Source organism: Talpa occidentalis, unplaced genomic scaffold (genome assembly GCF_014898055.3).
Source record: "Talpa occidentalis isolate TD23 unplaced genomic scaffold, MPIMG_talOcc4v2.1 talOcc4.6, whole genome shotgun sequence".
In the NCBI taxonomy this organism is placed as follows: domain Eukaryota; kingdom Metazoa; phylum Chordata; class Mammalia; order Eulipotyphla; family Talpidae; genus Talpa; species Talpa occidentalis.
The window spans coordinates 57069425-57086264 of NW_023604972.1; the positions used below are offsets into that span (position 1 = coordinate 57069425).

Consider the following 16840-nt stretch of genomic DNA (forward strand, 5'->3'; position numbering starts at 1 on the left):
CATTTTGTAATTTTCATTCATAAATTAAACAGACACATAACATTTGGGCATATCTTTATGGCACTTACAGCAATAGGTTTTTTCCTGTATAAATTAAATAACAGTTTCAGTGCAGTCCTGTTCATGGGTACTGGAATCTATTTTTGTCATTGGTTATACTTGCTCTTTATAAGCATATTATTTATTTGTTCCTGTGTAACATTTTCCTAAAACTAGCAAACATTAATCCTTTAAGATTTTTGCAGGTCAGAAATTTAGACTGGGTGCAGAGGGAGTTTTCTTTGTCCTGTGATGTTTAAGGCTTCAGATGGAATACAGAACTCTTCCACTCATGCTCAGTGGTATAGATGGCTGTCAGCTGCCAACCTTGATGGGTTTGGTAGGTCAGAAGATCCATGTGAACTTTGCTTCCTCACAGCATGTGAGTAGGACCCACATAGGTGTCCCAAGAAAGAACCAGATGAAGGCATAGTGTCTCCTACTATCTCTTCTTGAAAGTCACAGGGTATCATTTCCTCCAAATTCTTCTAGTCCAGGCAGTCATAAAAGTTCACAAAGATTCAAAGGAAGGGAAAGAGATTCCAATACCAATATACTACCAGAATTTCAAAAACAGGCAGGGTTATGATCTTTATTGGTCTGGCCATCTTTGGTAAATAAGTCTACCACAATGTGTAATAACAGTCCTGAAAAGGTTAAAATGGAAAACATATACTTTCTACATGAATCACCCAGAAATATTAGGCCAAAGTTGCTGGTATCTTACTAATATTATGTGTCTGTTAAGTGGTAACGAACTTCACAGATTTCTAATACTATTTTGTTCCTATATAAAACATTCTGTGAATGCCAGGAGAACAGCTAACCTTGGAATGAAGAAATGCTGTTTAAAATTTTAGTATCTGGGCCTCCTTGGTGTTGCAAGGGGTTAAGAACCACACTATGAAGCAATCCACAGCCTCTGCAAGCATGACCTTAATCCCAGCCGGCCAGAGAGAGACCCACATGGTGAGGCAGACCTTTCCTGTCTCACCCGCTGCTCCCCTTAGTAGTGTATTTCAGTTAGTCTGCCTGTTCTGGTCCCTGCTCTGTCTCTGGTGGATCCTTTCACCCCAACCCCCCGCATCTCTGGCCTGTACCTCAGCTCTTGTATGCATAAATAAATAAATCTTAAAAAATTAAAAAATAAATAAAATAAAATTTTAATATATAAGTTATCAGGAATCAATAAAATTTGACTATTTACTGTGATTTCTCTATATTATCTATGAAATTATGTATATTTATGTAATATAGGTAATATAGATATGTACAGATGTGTGTTTATATGGATATGTACAGATGCACATGCACAGACACATACAACTCTATATAATTTATTTAAAATTATACATAATAATTAAAATCACATTTGGAAGAAGGCAACCAGAAGGACAAGGTAATAAATCTTTTTTTTTTAATTTTTAATGTTTTTTTTTAAGATGTATTTATTTATACAAGCACTGGGTACAGTCAGTGGGAGGGTGAGAGATTTCACCAGAGCCAGAGAGCAGGAACAGAACAGGCAGACCAGCAAAGTACACTGCTGATTGGTGCAGTGGGCGGCTGGAGAGGTCTGCCAAAGTCCTCCACAGTGGCTCACTGAACTCTCTCTTCACCATGCTCCCTCTCGAAGCCTCCCCTTCTGGTAGCCTCAATTCTACAGTCAGATTTCTAGGCTTTTTTTTGGGGGGGTATTTTTTCCTTTGTTTTGTTTCTCTATGTGCTGTGTATGTGTAAAATAATCCCGTATTTGTCTTTCTTCTTATGACTTATTTTGCTTTAGCATAATCCTGTCCAGTTATAACCATGTTGTTGCAAATAGCAAGATTTCATCATTTTTATAGTTGAACAGTATTCTGTTATGTATATATAATTCTTCTTTATCCACTTATTTGTCTTTTGAGCACTTAAGTTGTTTACATCACTTAACTGTTGTTAATATTGCTGCAGTCAACATAAGAGTGCATACATCCCTCTGAATTTGTGTTTTTGCTTTCTTTGGAGCTGAATTGCTGGATTCTAGGGAAGATCTACTTTGAATATTTTTTTTTTTTTTATATTCTTGTCTCATTTATTGTAATTTAATTGGCCATATATGTGTGAGTGTATTTCTAGGCAAGTCTTACAGTGGAGTAGCCTTTCTATGGCTGATTTTGTTTTATTTTTTTTATTTTTTTTTTTTTAAATATTAAATTTTATTTTTATATTCCCCATACAATTGCAAACGCCCCATTCTGACCCCAATCCCTCCCCCCCCGCCCCCCACCCCCCAAAAAGTGTCTCTGGTTCATAGTTTTTTTGTTGATTTTGATTTTCACCCTCTTATATTCATTTTCCTGGTCCCTTATTTAAGTTTTCTAGATTCCTGCTATGAGTGAGACCATCCGGTATTTTTCTTTTTCTTTTTGGCTTATTTCGCTGAGCATGATCCCTTCCAGTGCCATCCATGTTGCTGCAAATTGCATGTGTTTATCTTTTTTGAATGCTGAGTAATATTCCATGGTATATATGTACCACATCTTCTTGATCCAGTCATCTATTTTTGGGCATTTGGGTTGTTTCCAAAGCTTAGCTATTGTAAACAGTGCTGCTATAAACATAGGAGTGCAGGTGCTCTTTGGAATTGATGTTTCTGTGTCCTTTGGGTAAATACCTAGGAGTGGAATTGCTGGATCATATGGAAGCTCTATGTTTAGTAGGTCCAGAAATCTCCACACAGCTCTCCATAGTGGTTGGACCAGTTTGCACTCCCACCAACAGTGCACAAGAGTTCCTTTTTCTCCACATCCTCGCCAACATTTGTTGTTGCTAGTTTTTTTAATATGTGCCATTCTCACTGGTGTGAGATGGTATCTCATGGTAGTTTTGATTTGCATTTCCCTGATTACAAGTGATGTTGAACATTTTTTCATATGTCTGTTGGCCATTTGCATTTCCTCTTCAGAGAAGTTTCTTTTTAGCTCTTCTGCCCATTTTTTGACTGGATTATTTTCTTTGTTGTTGCTGAGTCTCATCAGCTCTTTGCAGATTTTTGTGATCAGTCCTTTATCATTAGTGTTGGGTGCAAAATGTTCTCCCAGTTGGTGGGTTTCTCTTTGTTTTTGTTATTGTCTCTTTTGCTGTGCAGAAGCTCTTTAATTTGATGTAGTCCCAGCTGTTTATCTTTCTCTTCACTATCACTGCTTTGGGTGATGTGTCTGTAAAGATGTCTTTGATGTGCAAATCCCGTAGTGTTTCGCCTATATTTCCTTCTATGTATTTTATGGTTTCAGGTCTTATGTCTAGTTCTTTAATCCATTTTGAGTTGATTTTTGTGTATGGTGTGAGGTAGTGGTCAAGCTTCATTCTTTTGCATGTAGCGACCCAGTTTTCCCAGCACCATTTATTGAACAAACTTTCTTTGCTCCAATGCATAGTCTTTGCTCCTTTGTCAAAGATTAGTTGACCATAAATCTGTGGGTTTATTTCTGGATTTTCTATTCGATTCCATTGGTCTGTATGTCTGTTCTTGTTCCAATACCATGCAGTTTTGATGATTATGGCTTTGTAGTATAGTTTGAAGTCTGGGAGTGTGATGCCTCCATTTCCTTCTTTTTTTTTCAGTAGAGCTTTGGCTATTCGGGGTTTTTGGTGATTCCATATGAATTTCATCAATAATTGTTCTATTTCTTTGAAGAATGCCATTGAGATTTTGATTGAAATAGCATTGAATCTGTATATTGCTTTTGGTAGGATGGCCATTTTAATAATGTTTATTCTTCCAATCCATGAGCAGGGGATGTCTTTCCATTTCTTTGTGTCTTCTTCTATTTCTTTTAACAGTGTTTTAATAGTTTTCTTTGTATAGGTCCTTTACCTCTTTTGTTAGATTTATTCCCAAATATTTGATTTTTTTTGTTTCGATAATAAAAGGGGTGGTTTTTTTGATTTCTTCTTCTTCAGATTTATTGTTTGTGTATAGGAAGGCTACTGACTTTTGCGTGTTGATTTTGTATCCTGCCACTTTACTGAATTGATTGATGAGTTGAATTAGTTTTTCTGTGGAGATTTTGGGGTTCTCTATGTATATTATCATATCATCTGCAAATAGTGATAGTTTGACTTCTTCTTTCCTATTTGGATTCCTTGGATGTCTTTCTCTTGTCTTATTGCTCTGGCTAGGACTTCCAGTATTATATTAGAAAGCAGTGGTGAGAGTGGACATCCTTGTCTTGTTCCAGATCTTAATGGAATTGCTTTCAGCTTTTCACCATTGAGAATGATACTGGCTGTTGGCTTGTCATAGATGGCCTTTATGATGTTGAGGTATGTTCCTTGTATCCCAAGAATTTCAAGGGCTTTTATCATGAATGGGTGTTGCACTTTGTCGAAAGCTTTCTCAGCATCTATTGATATTATCATATGGTTTTTATATTTCTTTTTGTTGTTTGATTGTGTTGGATAACGTTGATTGATTTTCGGATGTTAAACCATCCTTGTGCCCCTGGAATGAATCCTACTTGGTCGTGGTGAATTATCTTATGGATACATTGTTGGATTCTGATAGCTAAAATTTTATTGAGGATTTTTGCATCAGTGTTCATTAGGGAGATTGGCCTATAGTTTTCCTTTTTTGTGTTGTCCTTATCGGTTTGGTATTAGTGTAATATTGGCTTCATAGAACGTGTTTGGTATTGTCCCTTCCTTCTCAATTTTTTGGAAGAGTTTGTGAAGGATAGGCACTAATTCGTCTCTGAATGTTTGGTAGAATTCATTTGTAAATCCATCAGGTCCTGGGCTTTTGTTTTTGGGGAGGTTTTTAATTACCATTTCAATTTCGCTGCTTGTATTGGTCTGTTTAGGTGTTCTATTTCTTCTTTATTCTAGCTTTGGTGATTGTAGAGTTGTAGGAATTTGTCCATCTCCTCTAGATTGTTGAACTTGTTTCCATATAACTGTTCATAGTAGTTACTGATTATTCTTTTGATTTCTGCTGTGTCCGTTGTGATTTCTCCTCTTTCATTTATGATTCTGTGTATTTGTGCTTTCTCCCTTTTTTCCTTTGTGAGCCTGGCTAGGGGTTTGTCTATTTTATTTATTTTTTAAAGAACCAGCTCTGGTTTCATTGATCTTTTGGATTGTTTTTTTAGTTTCAATTTCATTTTATTCTGCTTTGGTTTTTATATTTCTTTTCTTCTACTGGTTCTGGGGTTTTTGTTGTTGTCTTTTCTAGATCTTTGAGCTTCGAGATTAGGTTGTTTCTTTGAGTTCTTTCTTGTTTTTGATGTGAGCTTCTATTGCTATATATTTTCCTCTTATTACTGCTTTTGCTGCATCCCATACATTTAGGATATTGGTGTCCTCCTTGTCATTCAATTCAAAGAATTTTTTAATTTCTTCTTTGATCTCCTCGTTAGTCCAGTGGTCTTCCAGTAGTGTGGCTTTTAATCTCCATGAGGTAGGATAGTTCCTTGCCTTCTTTTTATGATTTATTTCTAGTTTGATGCCTTCGTGGTCAGAAAAGATGGTTGGTATGATTTCAATCTTGGTGTATCTGTTGATGTTTGTCTTGTGCCCCAGTATGTGATCGATCCTGGAGAATGATCCGTGTGCGCTTGAGAAAAATGTGTACTCCGTTTTTTTGGGTTTAGTGTTCTATAGATGTCTGTTAAGCCCAAATGCTCTAGGTCCTTATTTAGAGCTTTAGTTTCTTTACTTATTTTTTGTCTTGTTGATCTATCCATTGTTGATAGTGGTGTGTTGAAGTCTCCCACTACATATGTGTTTTTTCTCTGATGTCTGTTTCAGAGAGGACAACAGTTGCCTGATATATTTTGGTGCTCTTTTGTTTGGTGAGTATATGTTAATGAGTGTTATTTCTTCTTGAAGTATTGTCCCCTTAATCATAATGTAGTGACCATTGGGGTCTCTTTTTATTTTTTTGAGTTTGAAGTCTGTTTTATCTGATATAAGTATAGCTGTTCCTGCTTTCTTTTTGGCCATTTGCTTGTAGGATTGTTTCCCATCCTTTGACTTTGAGCCTATTATCTTTTGTAGCTAAATGTGTTTCCTGGAGACAGCAAAAGGTTGGGTTTTGTTTCTTAATCCAGGCTGCAACTCTGTGTCTTTTTATTGAAGAGTTTAGTCCATTTACATTTAGAGTTAATATTGATATGTTAGCATCTGTATTTGCATTATGTTTGTCTTTCCTTTGATTTTATTTATTCTTTTAATAACTTTTTTTTTTTTTTTGGTCTTCTTTCGTTATTCGTCCTCTGAGGTTCTGGCTTTAGGATTCCTTGTAGTATTTTTTGGAGTGCGGGTTTTAGTCGCAATGAAATTCCGGAGTTTCTCTTTGTCTGGGAAGGTCCATATTCTTTCTTCATGGAGGAAAGAGAGCTTTGCGGGATAGAGTATCTTGGTTGGCATCTGTTTTCTTGGAGTCTGTTGACTATGTCCCTCCACTCTCTCCTTGCCCGTAGTGTTTCTTCAGAGAAGTCTGATGTCAGCCTGATTGGTTTTCCTTTGAATTTATCTGTTTCTTCCCTCTTGTCAGCTTCATTATTTTTCCTTGTCCTGGATTCTTGGAGCTTTACTATTATGTGTCTTGCTGTGTTTTTCCTTTCGTCGTGGAAGTTTGGTGTTCTTCTTGCTTCTTGTATATCAATTTTCAGCTCCTTCTTCTCATTTGGGAAGTTCTCTTCAATTATATCCATGAATATTTTCTCTGTTCCTACATCTCTCTCCTCTCCTTCTGGAATTCCTATAACTCTTATATTTCCTTTCCTCATGGAGTCAGATAGTTCCCGAAGTCTTTCTTCATTCTTTTTCCTTCGTACTTCTCTTTTCCTTTTCTGTTTTGGTTCTTTTTATTTCTGTGTCTTCAAGATTACTTATCGTTCTTCCATTTCATCTATTCTGCTTTCATTGCTTTTCCCAGAGTTCTTTAGTTCCTCCATTAATTCTTTGATCTCCTGCTGTCTCTTACTTCCCTCTTTAGGGACTCAATTTCCTTCTTCTGATCTATCACTTTTTAATCATGGCAATTTTAAAATTCTCTTTCTGGAAGGCTCAGAAGTTCTTCCAAGTCGCTGTCGTTGCAATCTGGGGAGTGGTTTTCTTTTTGTGGTGTGCTTCTTTCCTGAGGAGTTTTTAGGTTGCGTGTGGTTCTTCTACTCCCTACTGTCTGTTTTCTAATTTGTCGTATGCGTTGGGACACTGTGTTGCTCGGACTGACTGACATCTTGGGTGAACTTCTCCGCTCCCCTCTGGCTCTTCCAGGAGCCATCTCTGTCTTCTGGGGGAGCTTTCTGCTGGTTTTAGGCAGTTTTTACTGAAGAAATGTCCCTGTTCTCAATGGCGAAGCGGGATGCAGTCCCTGCGCCTCCGGTTTCAGGCACACTCTTCTGCGCACCCGGTCTGCCCCGGACGTGGGTGCCTGCTCCCTCTGTGTGCTCAGACTGCTGGTCGGAAGGGGCCTGGCGTGGAATAACTTCCCGGCTGGCCACTGGGTCCTCCAGAAACCTTCTGCCCTTTTCAAGCAGACTTAAGAAATGTCCTGTTTTATAGGGTGTTAGTGACTTTTTTTTTCCTGGTCGCTAGGTGGCGCCAGAGATCTCTCCTATTGTCCTTGGGGGCTGTTTTTTCGCCTCCCCCACCCCGTGGGACAGAAAACAGAGCGGGAATGGTAGGGTACACCTCAACAGCTTTGGGGTGCTGTGTCTGCCTTGTGCCCCACCGTCGTGGAGAAACCACGCCCCGAATTTTCGTGCCCCGGGTCTCAGTTCAAAGCCCTCAGGTCCAGGACGCGGGCTGTAGCCCAGTTCAGTGGCGCGGGAATGGCGCCTTTTGCACCAGGCTCCCGTGCCTGGGCGCCTGGTTCCTGCTTACTCAGGGAGGGACCTTCACCTCAGTGAGGACCTCCGTGAGTCTCCCCGCAAGCCTAGGTCGTCTCCCCGCAAGCCTAGGTCGCAGGCGCGGGGACCTGGGCAGCCGCGATCCCGGTCTGCACTTGCTTTTTCAAGCGCGCAGGCGTTGCCGAGTTTCCCGCGCAGGCTTACTGGCAGCCCGGGCTGTGTGCGTGTCTCCCGGGGTCTTTGTTCTTCTCTAATGGCGCCCAGAGCCGTTCGCTCACCACCGCGGCGGATCCTGCAGGGTTCGCCTCAGCTCCCGTTCACGGGGTGTGGTGGCTGCAATAGTTCCTTTCCGCTCACAGTCCTGCTTGCTGCGTCGTTTGTTCTTGTTGGTTGTTTTGGTTTGTTGTTTCCTCCTCTCTGCTGGTCGGAGAGTGCCGCCTCTGTGGGCGGGGGAGGGGAGCAGGGTTCTGCACTTCCCTCCCTTCTAGTCCTCTTTTATGGCCACTTTCTTCTTCGGGCAGTTCGCTGCGTCACCCGTTTATCTTCCGTGTCCCAGTTCTCACTGGGACCTGCCGCTTTTCCTCCCTATTCACTTTTTTTAATCTACTTTGAATATTTTAAAAATGCCCAGACTTTTTCCATAGTGGCTATACCTGTTTGCATAAATACCAGCAGTGTATGAATGTTTCTTTTGTTCCACACTGTTGCAAACAATTGTTGTTTCTGGTCATTTTGATAAGGACCATTCTCTTAAGTGTGAGGTGGTATTTCATTGTGGTCTTGATTTTCATGTCCCTGAGGAGAAGTGATATCAGGCATTGTTTCATGTGCCTGTTGACCATCTGTAAGTTTTCCTTAGAGAGGAATCGATTTAGTGTTTCTACCTGTAGGTGGGTGGGTATTTGTTTTCTTTTTGTTGAATTGGATGAGTTCCTTAAAATCTTGGATATTAACTCCTTGGGCAAATGTTTTCTCCCATTTAGTAGGATGTATTTTTATTTTGGTGATAGTTTTTTTCTGCTTTGTAGAAAATATTGAGTTTAATGTAGTCCCATTTGTTTTTTTTTTTTTTGCTTTTGGTTACCTTGCTGTTGGAGCCCAATTCCTAAATTCATCTGTGAAGTCAATGTCATGAGTGTTTTCTTATATTTTCTTGTATGTATATTATGGTTTCCTGACTTGCATCCAATCTGATTTAATTTATGTGTATTTTGTGAAATAGTGGTCAATTTTAATTCCTTTGCATGTGATTATCTGGTTTTCACAACATCATTTGTTGGAGTGAATTTTCTCCTTTGTATATTTTGACTCATCTGTCTTAAATGTTCATATAAGTGTAGACTTATTTCTTGGTTCTCAGTTCTATTCCATTGTTCTGTGTGTCTATAGTCTGATATGATATGTTTTGATTACTGTAGCTTTGTAGTATAGTTTGAAGTCTGGTTATTGGGAGTGTCATATCTCTCACAAACTGACTCCTTTGGTTAAGATTGCTTTGGATAGTCAAGGTCTTTTCTGATTCCATATAAATTTCAGTAATGTTTTCCCTGTTTCTTTAAAGACTTATTGAAACCTTGACAGGGATTTTATTGAATGGGTATATTTATTTAATACTTATTAAAATACATTGATTTTAGTGCTATAAGTTTGATTTTATAAATTAAAAGACCAAATATTGAATATTTGAAAATAAGTACTTTTAAAATGTAAAACTGGAGAACAATAACTTAAAATTTCAGTGTTTAGATTTTACATCTCAGTTTATTATGAATCTGAAAGAAACGTATTTTAGAAAAGGTAAAACTAGACTATCATTTAATGTAATAGTGTTTATGGTGTAATAAAAAATTATAAGGGAAAGTCAGACTACTCAATTTTAAACCCAGGATTGATAGCAGCTCCAACATTTGCAAATTTCTGACAGAGGCACTAGTAGGTTTTGATTATCTTTGATGTCCATACAGTTACAATACCCTAAGTATAAATAAAAGTATTTCTCAGAACAAAGTTTCAGATAAATAATTCTTCTGACTTTCAAACATTTTTTTTTCATTTTTAAACTACTGTTTGTATAATCTGTTCATCAAATGTCAGTTTGTCATGTCTGAATCCTGCTTTTCATATTAACTGATGGCTTCTGACAACTGATATCCTCTAGATATAGCACCATCACTTCTGCATATGACCTTCTCAGAGTGTCCTGATTAGTGACCCCCATCTTGGCAAAGAGGCTCCATCTGTCTAGAAAAATGTGGACTTTAATTTTCCAGTCAGCCTAACTTTGACATTCCCCAGTAACAGAAGCATTGGTGGAATTTTCTGTACTTCATGCAAAAAATTTATAAGAAAGTTTGTTTCCACAAAAAAGCAAATTTAGGGTCTTCCTGGTGGCGTAGCGGTTGAGCGCTGGGTTGAGAAGCTGCCCGCAGCTTCTGCAGCGCCGGTTCGATCCCCAGCTGCTCCCGGGCCACCGGAGGAGGGTCCCACATGGCGCGCAGACCTCTCCTGCTGCCTGCTGCTCCCCACAGCAGTGTACTTCGGTCCTTCTGCCTGCTCTGCTCCCTGCTCAGGCTCTGGTGAATTTTCTAACCCTCCTGCACTTCTGACTGTACCCAGTGCTTGTATAAATAAATAAATAAATCTAAAAAAAAAAAAGAGGCAAATTTAGCATAATTTGTCGGTTGGTGTCTCAAATTATTGACTGCTTCTTTGGTAGGAATTTGTACTGATATTTCAAAACTCATGGAGTCTGGAAACCTACTTAAATATGTAATACTTCTTTGATAGCTGTCTTCTATTTTTTGTTCCAATATGAAATAATTACCTGCTATTTCATAAATTCACCTTTTCAAAATTTAGCAGTGATTTAATTTTTCATATATTAATTAAAATAGCTTTATAAGTACAACTAAGTAATATGACTAAGTAAAAGTTGGTAGTTTCCATTTGTTTCACTTTCTCCTTTCTCCTAAAGCCAGTTTTTCCCATCATAAGAGTTCAGTCTATATAGTGAACCATTTGCATTTGGTATGGTTTAAAAAGTACAGAAATCAACTTTGCCTCAAACCAACATTCCTACAATTTTGACAATACCTAAATATGCTACTATAATTAATCTTTTACATTAAAAATCGAAAGGCCGGGCCTCCCCTGGTGGCACAGCAGTTGATCAGTGGGCTGTGAAGCTGCCCGCAGCCTCTACAGCACCGGTTCTATCCCCGGCCACTGGAGAGGGTCCCACGTGGCGTGACAGACCTCTCCTGCCATGCCCGCTGCTCCCCACAGCAGTGTATTTCATCAGTCTGCCTGTTCTATTTCCCGCTCTGGCTGTGGTGAATTATCTCACACTCCTGTGAATAAATAAAAAAATAAATAAACAAACAAACAAACAAACAAATAAATAAATAAATTGAAAGGACCTGGTAGTATGGAAATCCATTAATTTGAATGCAATCCCTGAAGTAAGTTTTATTTCTTTAACAATATTTAGAATAACCAACTAGATCAGTTATTTACAACACCTTCTGAAAAAAGTGTTTCCCATCCTATTGTGGAAAGCATCAGAAAATGAAATACAGTTTAATCTGATTAAATCATAAAAAGTAATTTCAAAATGCCTACTGTTTTTAAGAAAATACGATTATTCCACACATTTGTTTATTTACCTTAGTTTCCTGATTATATTTTAACAAGTTTTTTTTTTTGATGTTTATAAAAGTAAAAAGAAAAACCATTTATAAGATATTTACAAAACACTAATAAACGTAAAAAAGAAAATGGAATCACTTGTCAAATAACCCAAACTTCAAATCCTATAGTTACTTTTTGTACATTTACCTTGTGTATGGTATTGTATATAATGCCTCTTTTCCAATTATGAGAACAGTTTGCAATGGATTTTTGTATTTTTTTAAAGATTCATTTATTTATTCAAGAACTGGGGTATAGGTCAGAAGTGCGGGAGGGTGAGAAAATTCACCAGAGACAGAGCAGGGAGCAGAACAGGTAGATGGACGGAAGACACTGCTGAGGGGAACAGCGGGAGAGGCAGGAGAGATCTGCCCCACCATGACAAGAGCAGGCAGGTCTGCTCCCTGGCCAGCGGGGAATCGAACCGGCACTGCACAGGCTGTGGACAGCTTCACATTGTGGCACTCAACTACTGCACCACCGGGGAGGCCCGATTTTTGTATTTTTGTATTAGAGAGTTCTGTATAATTAGTACAACATATTAACTTGTTTCATTTATGTTTTGAAAATTTATCTACTGAATCTTACAGATGTGACAAACATAAACCATGCACTCCATAAAAATTGTGTTTTTTTCTCCCTATATGTCTAACATGTTTAAAAACATTGTCTTATAAAGTAGTGAAACAGAGGCATGTGTTGACTAACAATTATGCTACTTCATTTGTATCAGTCTTACAGTGTAATTTCCTTTCAGAGCCTAGCAATAATTTAGCAGTTGCGCCAGAAATATTTTTTCTGTGTCTTCAGTAGGAATTTTGAAGATGTTTTTATTAGGGATATTAAATAATCACATTAAAACATGTATTTTCCCAAATCCCTATATTATTTTGTAAAATACTTAGGGAAATACATGTTTATGATCTTTCTCAAAAATTTTGTTTAACTCCCCCACTGATTTCGGTGGTCTTCTTTAAACTTAAAATTTCCCTTAAATATGTGTCATCTTGTTTTATTTAATGGCAAATGTAATGTTTCCACCTTACTAGTTGATAATAATATCATTCTTCAAAAGTAATTTATCTATTCATGGCTTGGTAAAATGTGAAAAGAATATCCAACAACTTGTTTTCTCACCAGATTACTATATAGAGTAGTTTACATCTTTCCCATTATGACATAAAGTTCTGATTTACTCATTAAGTATATACATTGGTACTGAATTTTGTTTGTCAGAATATAGTGATCACATATATATCTACTTCCCTGTTGAATCTTTTCCAGGTAATTGTCTTACATACTTTTGTTTGTATCTCCATACTGTATTTTTGTTTTCTCCTCTTTTTTAATGTATGCTGTCATCTTTAATATTTACTTCTTTTTACATTGGCATGAGCGTTAATTTATTCTTTCTTAATTATTGAAATGAGTTAGTACTCTATTGGTTTCTCATTAATTTTCAATTCAATTGTTCATCTTCATTTCTTTGGTATATTTTCATTTCCTTTGGCAAATTCTTAGATTATACTTTTGTAAAATGTCACATGTTTATCACTGGGAGACAAGGAGACAACACAGCTACATACTGAATCTGAATTGATAACAGATGCATGGTGACTGATTGTTCACAGACTTTGAAAGAAGCAGTTTGTGTTCATCACTGATCATAATGCATGTCTCTAAATGTGTATTTGAGGACAGAAAAGCTAGCATAGTAGTCTATACTTAAGCTCATGATTGCTATACCATGTTAAATAAATTACAATTTTTAGCGTTGATTTGCGATGACTAAATCGTGTAACTGAAAATTGAATATTAGAATCAGATAAAATGGGTGTTAATAAATATTTATTTAGATTTGCTAGTTATCAGGAGGCTATAAATTAAAGCTGCACTGTGACACCACCATAATCTAATAGAAATAGCTGTGGTAGGCAAAATTCCAAGGTAACATGATGCTAGTCTTCAGTAATTTTCTTCCACTGGGAAGATTAGAGGACATCCTTACTGTAATTATGTTTTGTTACATGATAAAAGAGATTTTGCAGATGTAATTAAGGTTGCTAACTAGCTGACTTTGAGGTAATTAAGAAGGGATAATTTGTGAGCCTAACTTAATCACAAGAGCCCTTAAAGAGCAGAGAACTTTTTCCCACCTATTATCAGAAGAAGAAATCAGAGAGATGTAAAGCATGTAAGAACTTCAAAAGGGATGTTCTACATTGCTGAGATAGGCCTTTGGTCACTGAACTGTTAGTAGCTTCTAGAAGTTGAGTGGTGTCTGGCCAATCACCAGCATGATAAAAGTGACAGAATCCTGCAACTTCAAGGAACTAAATTCTGATAAGGACCTAAATGTATTGGATTCTTCCAGAGATTCTTGATAAAAACACAGCCTGACTGACAAATTGATATTGGCCTGTTAGACCTCATAAGAGAACCTAATTGACACCACCTGTACATTTCACTAATAAAACTGCGATAATAGATAGGTATTGTTATAAGTGGCTAAATTTTTGTTAATTTGTTATGCTGCAGTAGAAAATCACAATATTAAAAATTAAAAAGAAAAAAACTGGCAAAACCATGTTTGTATAGTTATTGAACAATTGAAATTCTTATTATTCTGTTTTGGGAAATGCAAATTAGTACAATCAGTTCAGAAAATAGTTTGGCAATTATCGACTGAAACGGAACATAAAACATGAACATATCCTAGGAGAAATCTCTGTTTCTAGATTATTTTCCACTATAAATCTGTTTGTGAATCAAAAAACAAAAAAGTACAAGAAGAATCAAAAACATTTTAAATAACTGTAGACTAGACAAAAATTCCAAGTGTCCTTCACTAATGAAATGTGTGATATATGTACTCTACATTCATTCAATGGAAAATTACCCTTAGGAGTGAGTAAACTACTGTAATAATGAATGAGTCTTAAAAACATATATTGAATGGAATAAGTCACCCATGACAGAATAGATACACAAATAATATGACCTCATTTGTATAAAGCACACAAATAGGCAAATTTATCTGATTTCATAAGTGATATTAACAGTGGAATTTGGAAGCTACATTAGTGATTAGGAAATGCTATTAGGGTGCTATTGATGCTGTATAAATTGATTTTGATGCTAATTAAATATCAAGTATTCATATAATAAAGTAGATAGTTAATTTCACTTAAAGTTCTGTGCACCTCTCATTCTTAATTTTTTTTTTTTTCAATGAAGTACTCAAAAATGTTGGCAGACCCCTTTCCACTTGTGGTTCAAGAAGAATTGCCTAATTGCCATAGAGTGTGTGAGTAGAAAGTCTTAGAGTGGAAAATGGTAATTATGGAAAATGATAATGATGACTAATGTTTTAGTTGAATTGTCTCTTCCATTTGACTGAGAATTTATTAAGGTAAAGTGAGAATAGTCAAAAAATAATTTTGATTTTTACAATTATTTTTTCTAATGAAACAGTTTGCCGGGAGGACTCATACCACTCTGTAGTCTCATGTGCTGCTGTAGTGCTCACTCCCATGGAACCAACAATAGAAATGAAGAAAAGAGAGGAGCTAAAATTTCCTGAATCTTCAAAACAGTAAGTTACTTATTTAATTTTTCAGAGCTTTGTTAAACTAGATAATTAATCAAAGTGAGATTGCTAAGAAAGAGTGATTTAAAAGAAATGTGTTTGTACTACTATGCTGAGAGAACAGAGAGTTTGTAAGTTAAAATAATCACTGTCTTATGTTACCTCAGTGAATAACTTCTGCATCTTATAATTTCATGTGTTTGAAGTATATACCATTCAAGTTTCATTTTGTGACCTTAGGGACATGGGTGAGGAGGCTGAATCACTTTATTTCCTTTGCACTGTGATTGTGAATGCACTGTCCTTGGATTAGTCTTTTTTCATTGTAGGCTTCAGTGGTCCAAAATATGAGTTTTTCTTAAAATATCAATCTTAGCCTATAGTTTCTTTGTACTTTATAGATATTAAAGAAATTTTAACTCATTTCATTATCTAAAATGAAAATTTATACCTCTTAACGTTTCCATAGTTTTGTCTTTTAAGCAGGTCAAATTTTATTTAAATTTAAATTTGATTTTATATTGATTAAATACTAGATTTTTTTATAATGCCCAAAAGAATTAAATTCTTATGTGGGCCTCCCTGGTGGTGCAAGGGGTTAAGACGCAACCTGTGAAGCTATTCACAGCCACTGCAGCATGAGTTCTATCCCTGGCTAGGGAGCTACCCACATGGCACAGCAGACGTCTCCTGACTCACAGGCTGCTCCCCTCAGCAGTGTATTTCAGTCAATCTACCTGTTCTGTTCCCGGCTCTGTCTCTGGTGAATTCTCTCACCCCTCACACCTCTGGCTTGGACCCCAGTTCTTGTATGCATAAATACATCTTTAAAAAAATAAATTCTTAAGCAAGATACATGTGCTTGCAATATCAAACTAATTAGGATTTTTTCTTTTTTTAAAGATTTATTTATTTTATACAAGAACCAGGGTACAGGCCAGATGCTTGGGAGGGTGAGAGGATTCACCAGAAACAAAGCAGGTAACAGAACAAGCAGTCTGACGAAATACACTGCTGAGGGTAGCAGCGGGCTAGACAGGAGAGATCTGCTTTGCCATGTGGGATTCTCGCTGGCTGGTCGGGATCAAACCCATGCTGCAGAGGCTGCAGACAGCTTCACAGTGTGGCACTCTACCACCTGTGCCACCAGGGGGCCCAACTAAGATTATTTCTAATTATACATTTAATAAATGAGAAAGCAAAATCTGATAATTGCCAGCAAAAGTAGGGCTGTTTCTGCCTTAAAGTCTTATGTTGGAGAAAAGGGGATGCATAGTGTTGCCAAGGATTGTTTGTTGACTACAATGTGAACCAGGTGGGAGCTAACCTTGATATACCTATTATACCTATTATTTCCCCCCATTGCATTATACTGGATCATCACTTTGTGTCATACTTGCTTGATGTCTTTCTACTGGATATGCCCATGAAACAGTTTCCTGAAACATGATAATATCTGATACTCTGAAAACAGTTAGATAATGTCTTAATGTTCCTTTCAAATAGAGTACTATATATATTTGATTGCATGAAGATATTCAGTATTAATGTTCTCATTACAGAGAAAAGAAATACTAACCAATTCAGTAAACTATGATTCTAATTCCATTTTAATACAAATTACAATGGAAAACAATTTGTTCTTAACACAATGTAATTTTTAGTTCCAAAAACCATTTTTCAT

General features: G+C 36.9%; 1 protein-coding gene across 1 annotated transcript in view; it reads left to right on the forward strand.

Annotated features, from left to right (window-relative positions):
• Positions 1–16840, forward strand: part of CCSER1 (coiled-coil serine rich protein 1) — a 714838-nt gene that overhangs the window by 276848 nt on the left and 421150 nt on the right. The window contains exon 5 of the mRNA XM_054688053.1: positions 15042–15162. Coding sequence (XP_054544028.1) covers positions 15042–15162 — 121 coding nt within the window. The remainder of the gene's footprint in view (positions 1–15041; positions 15163–16840) is intronic.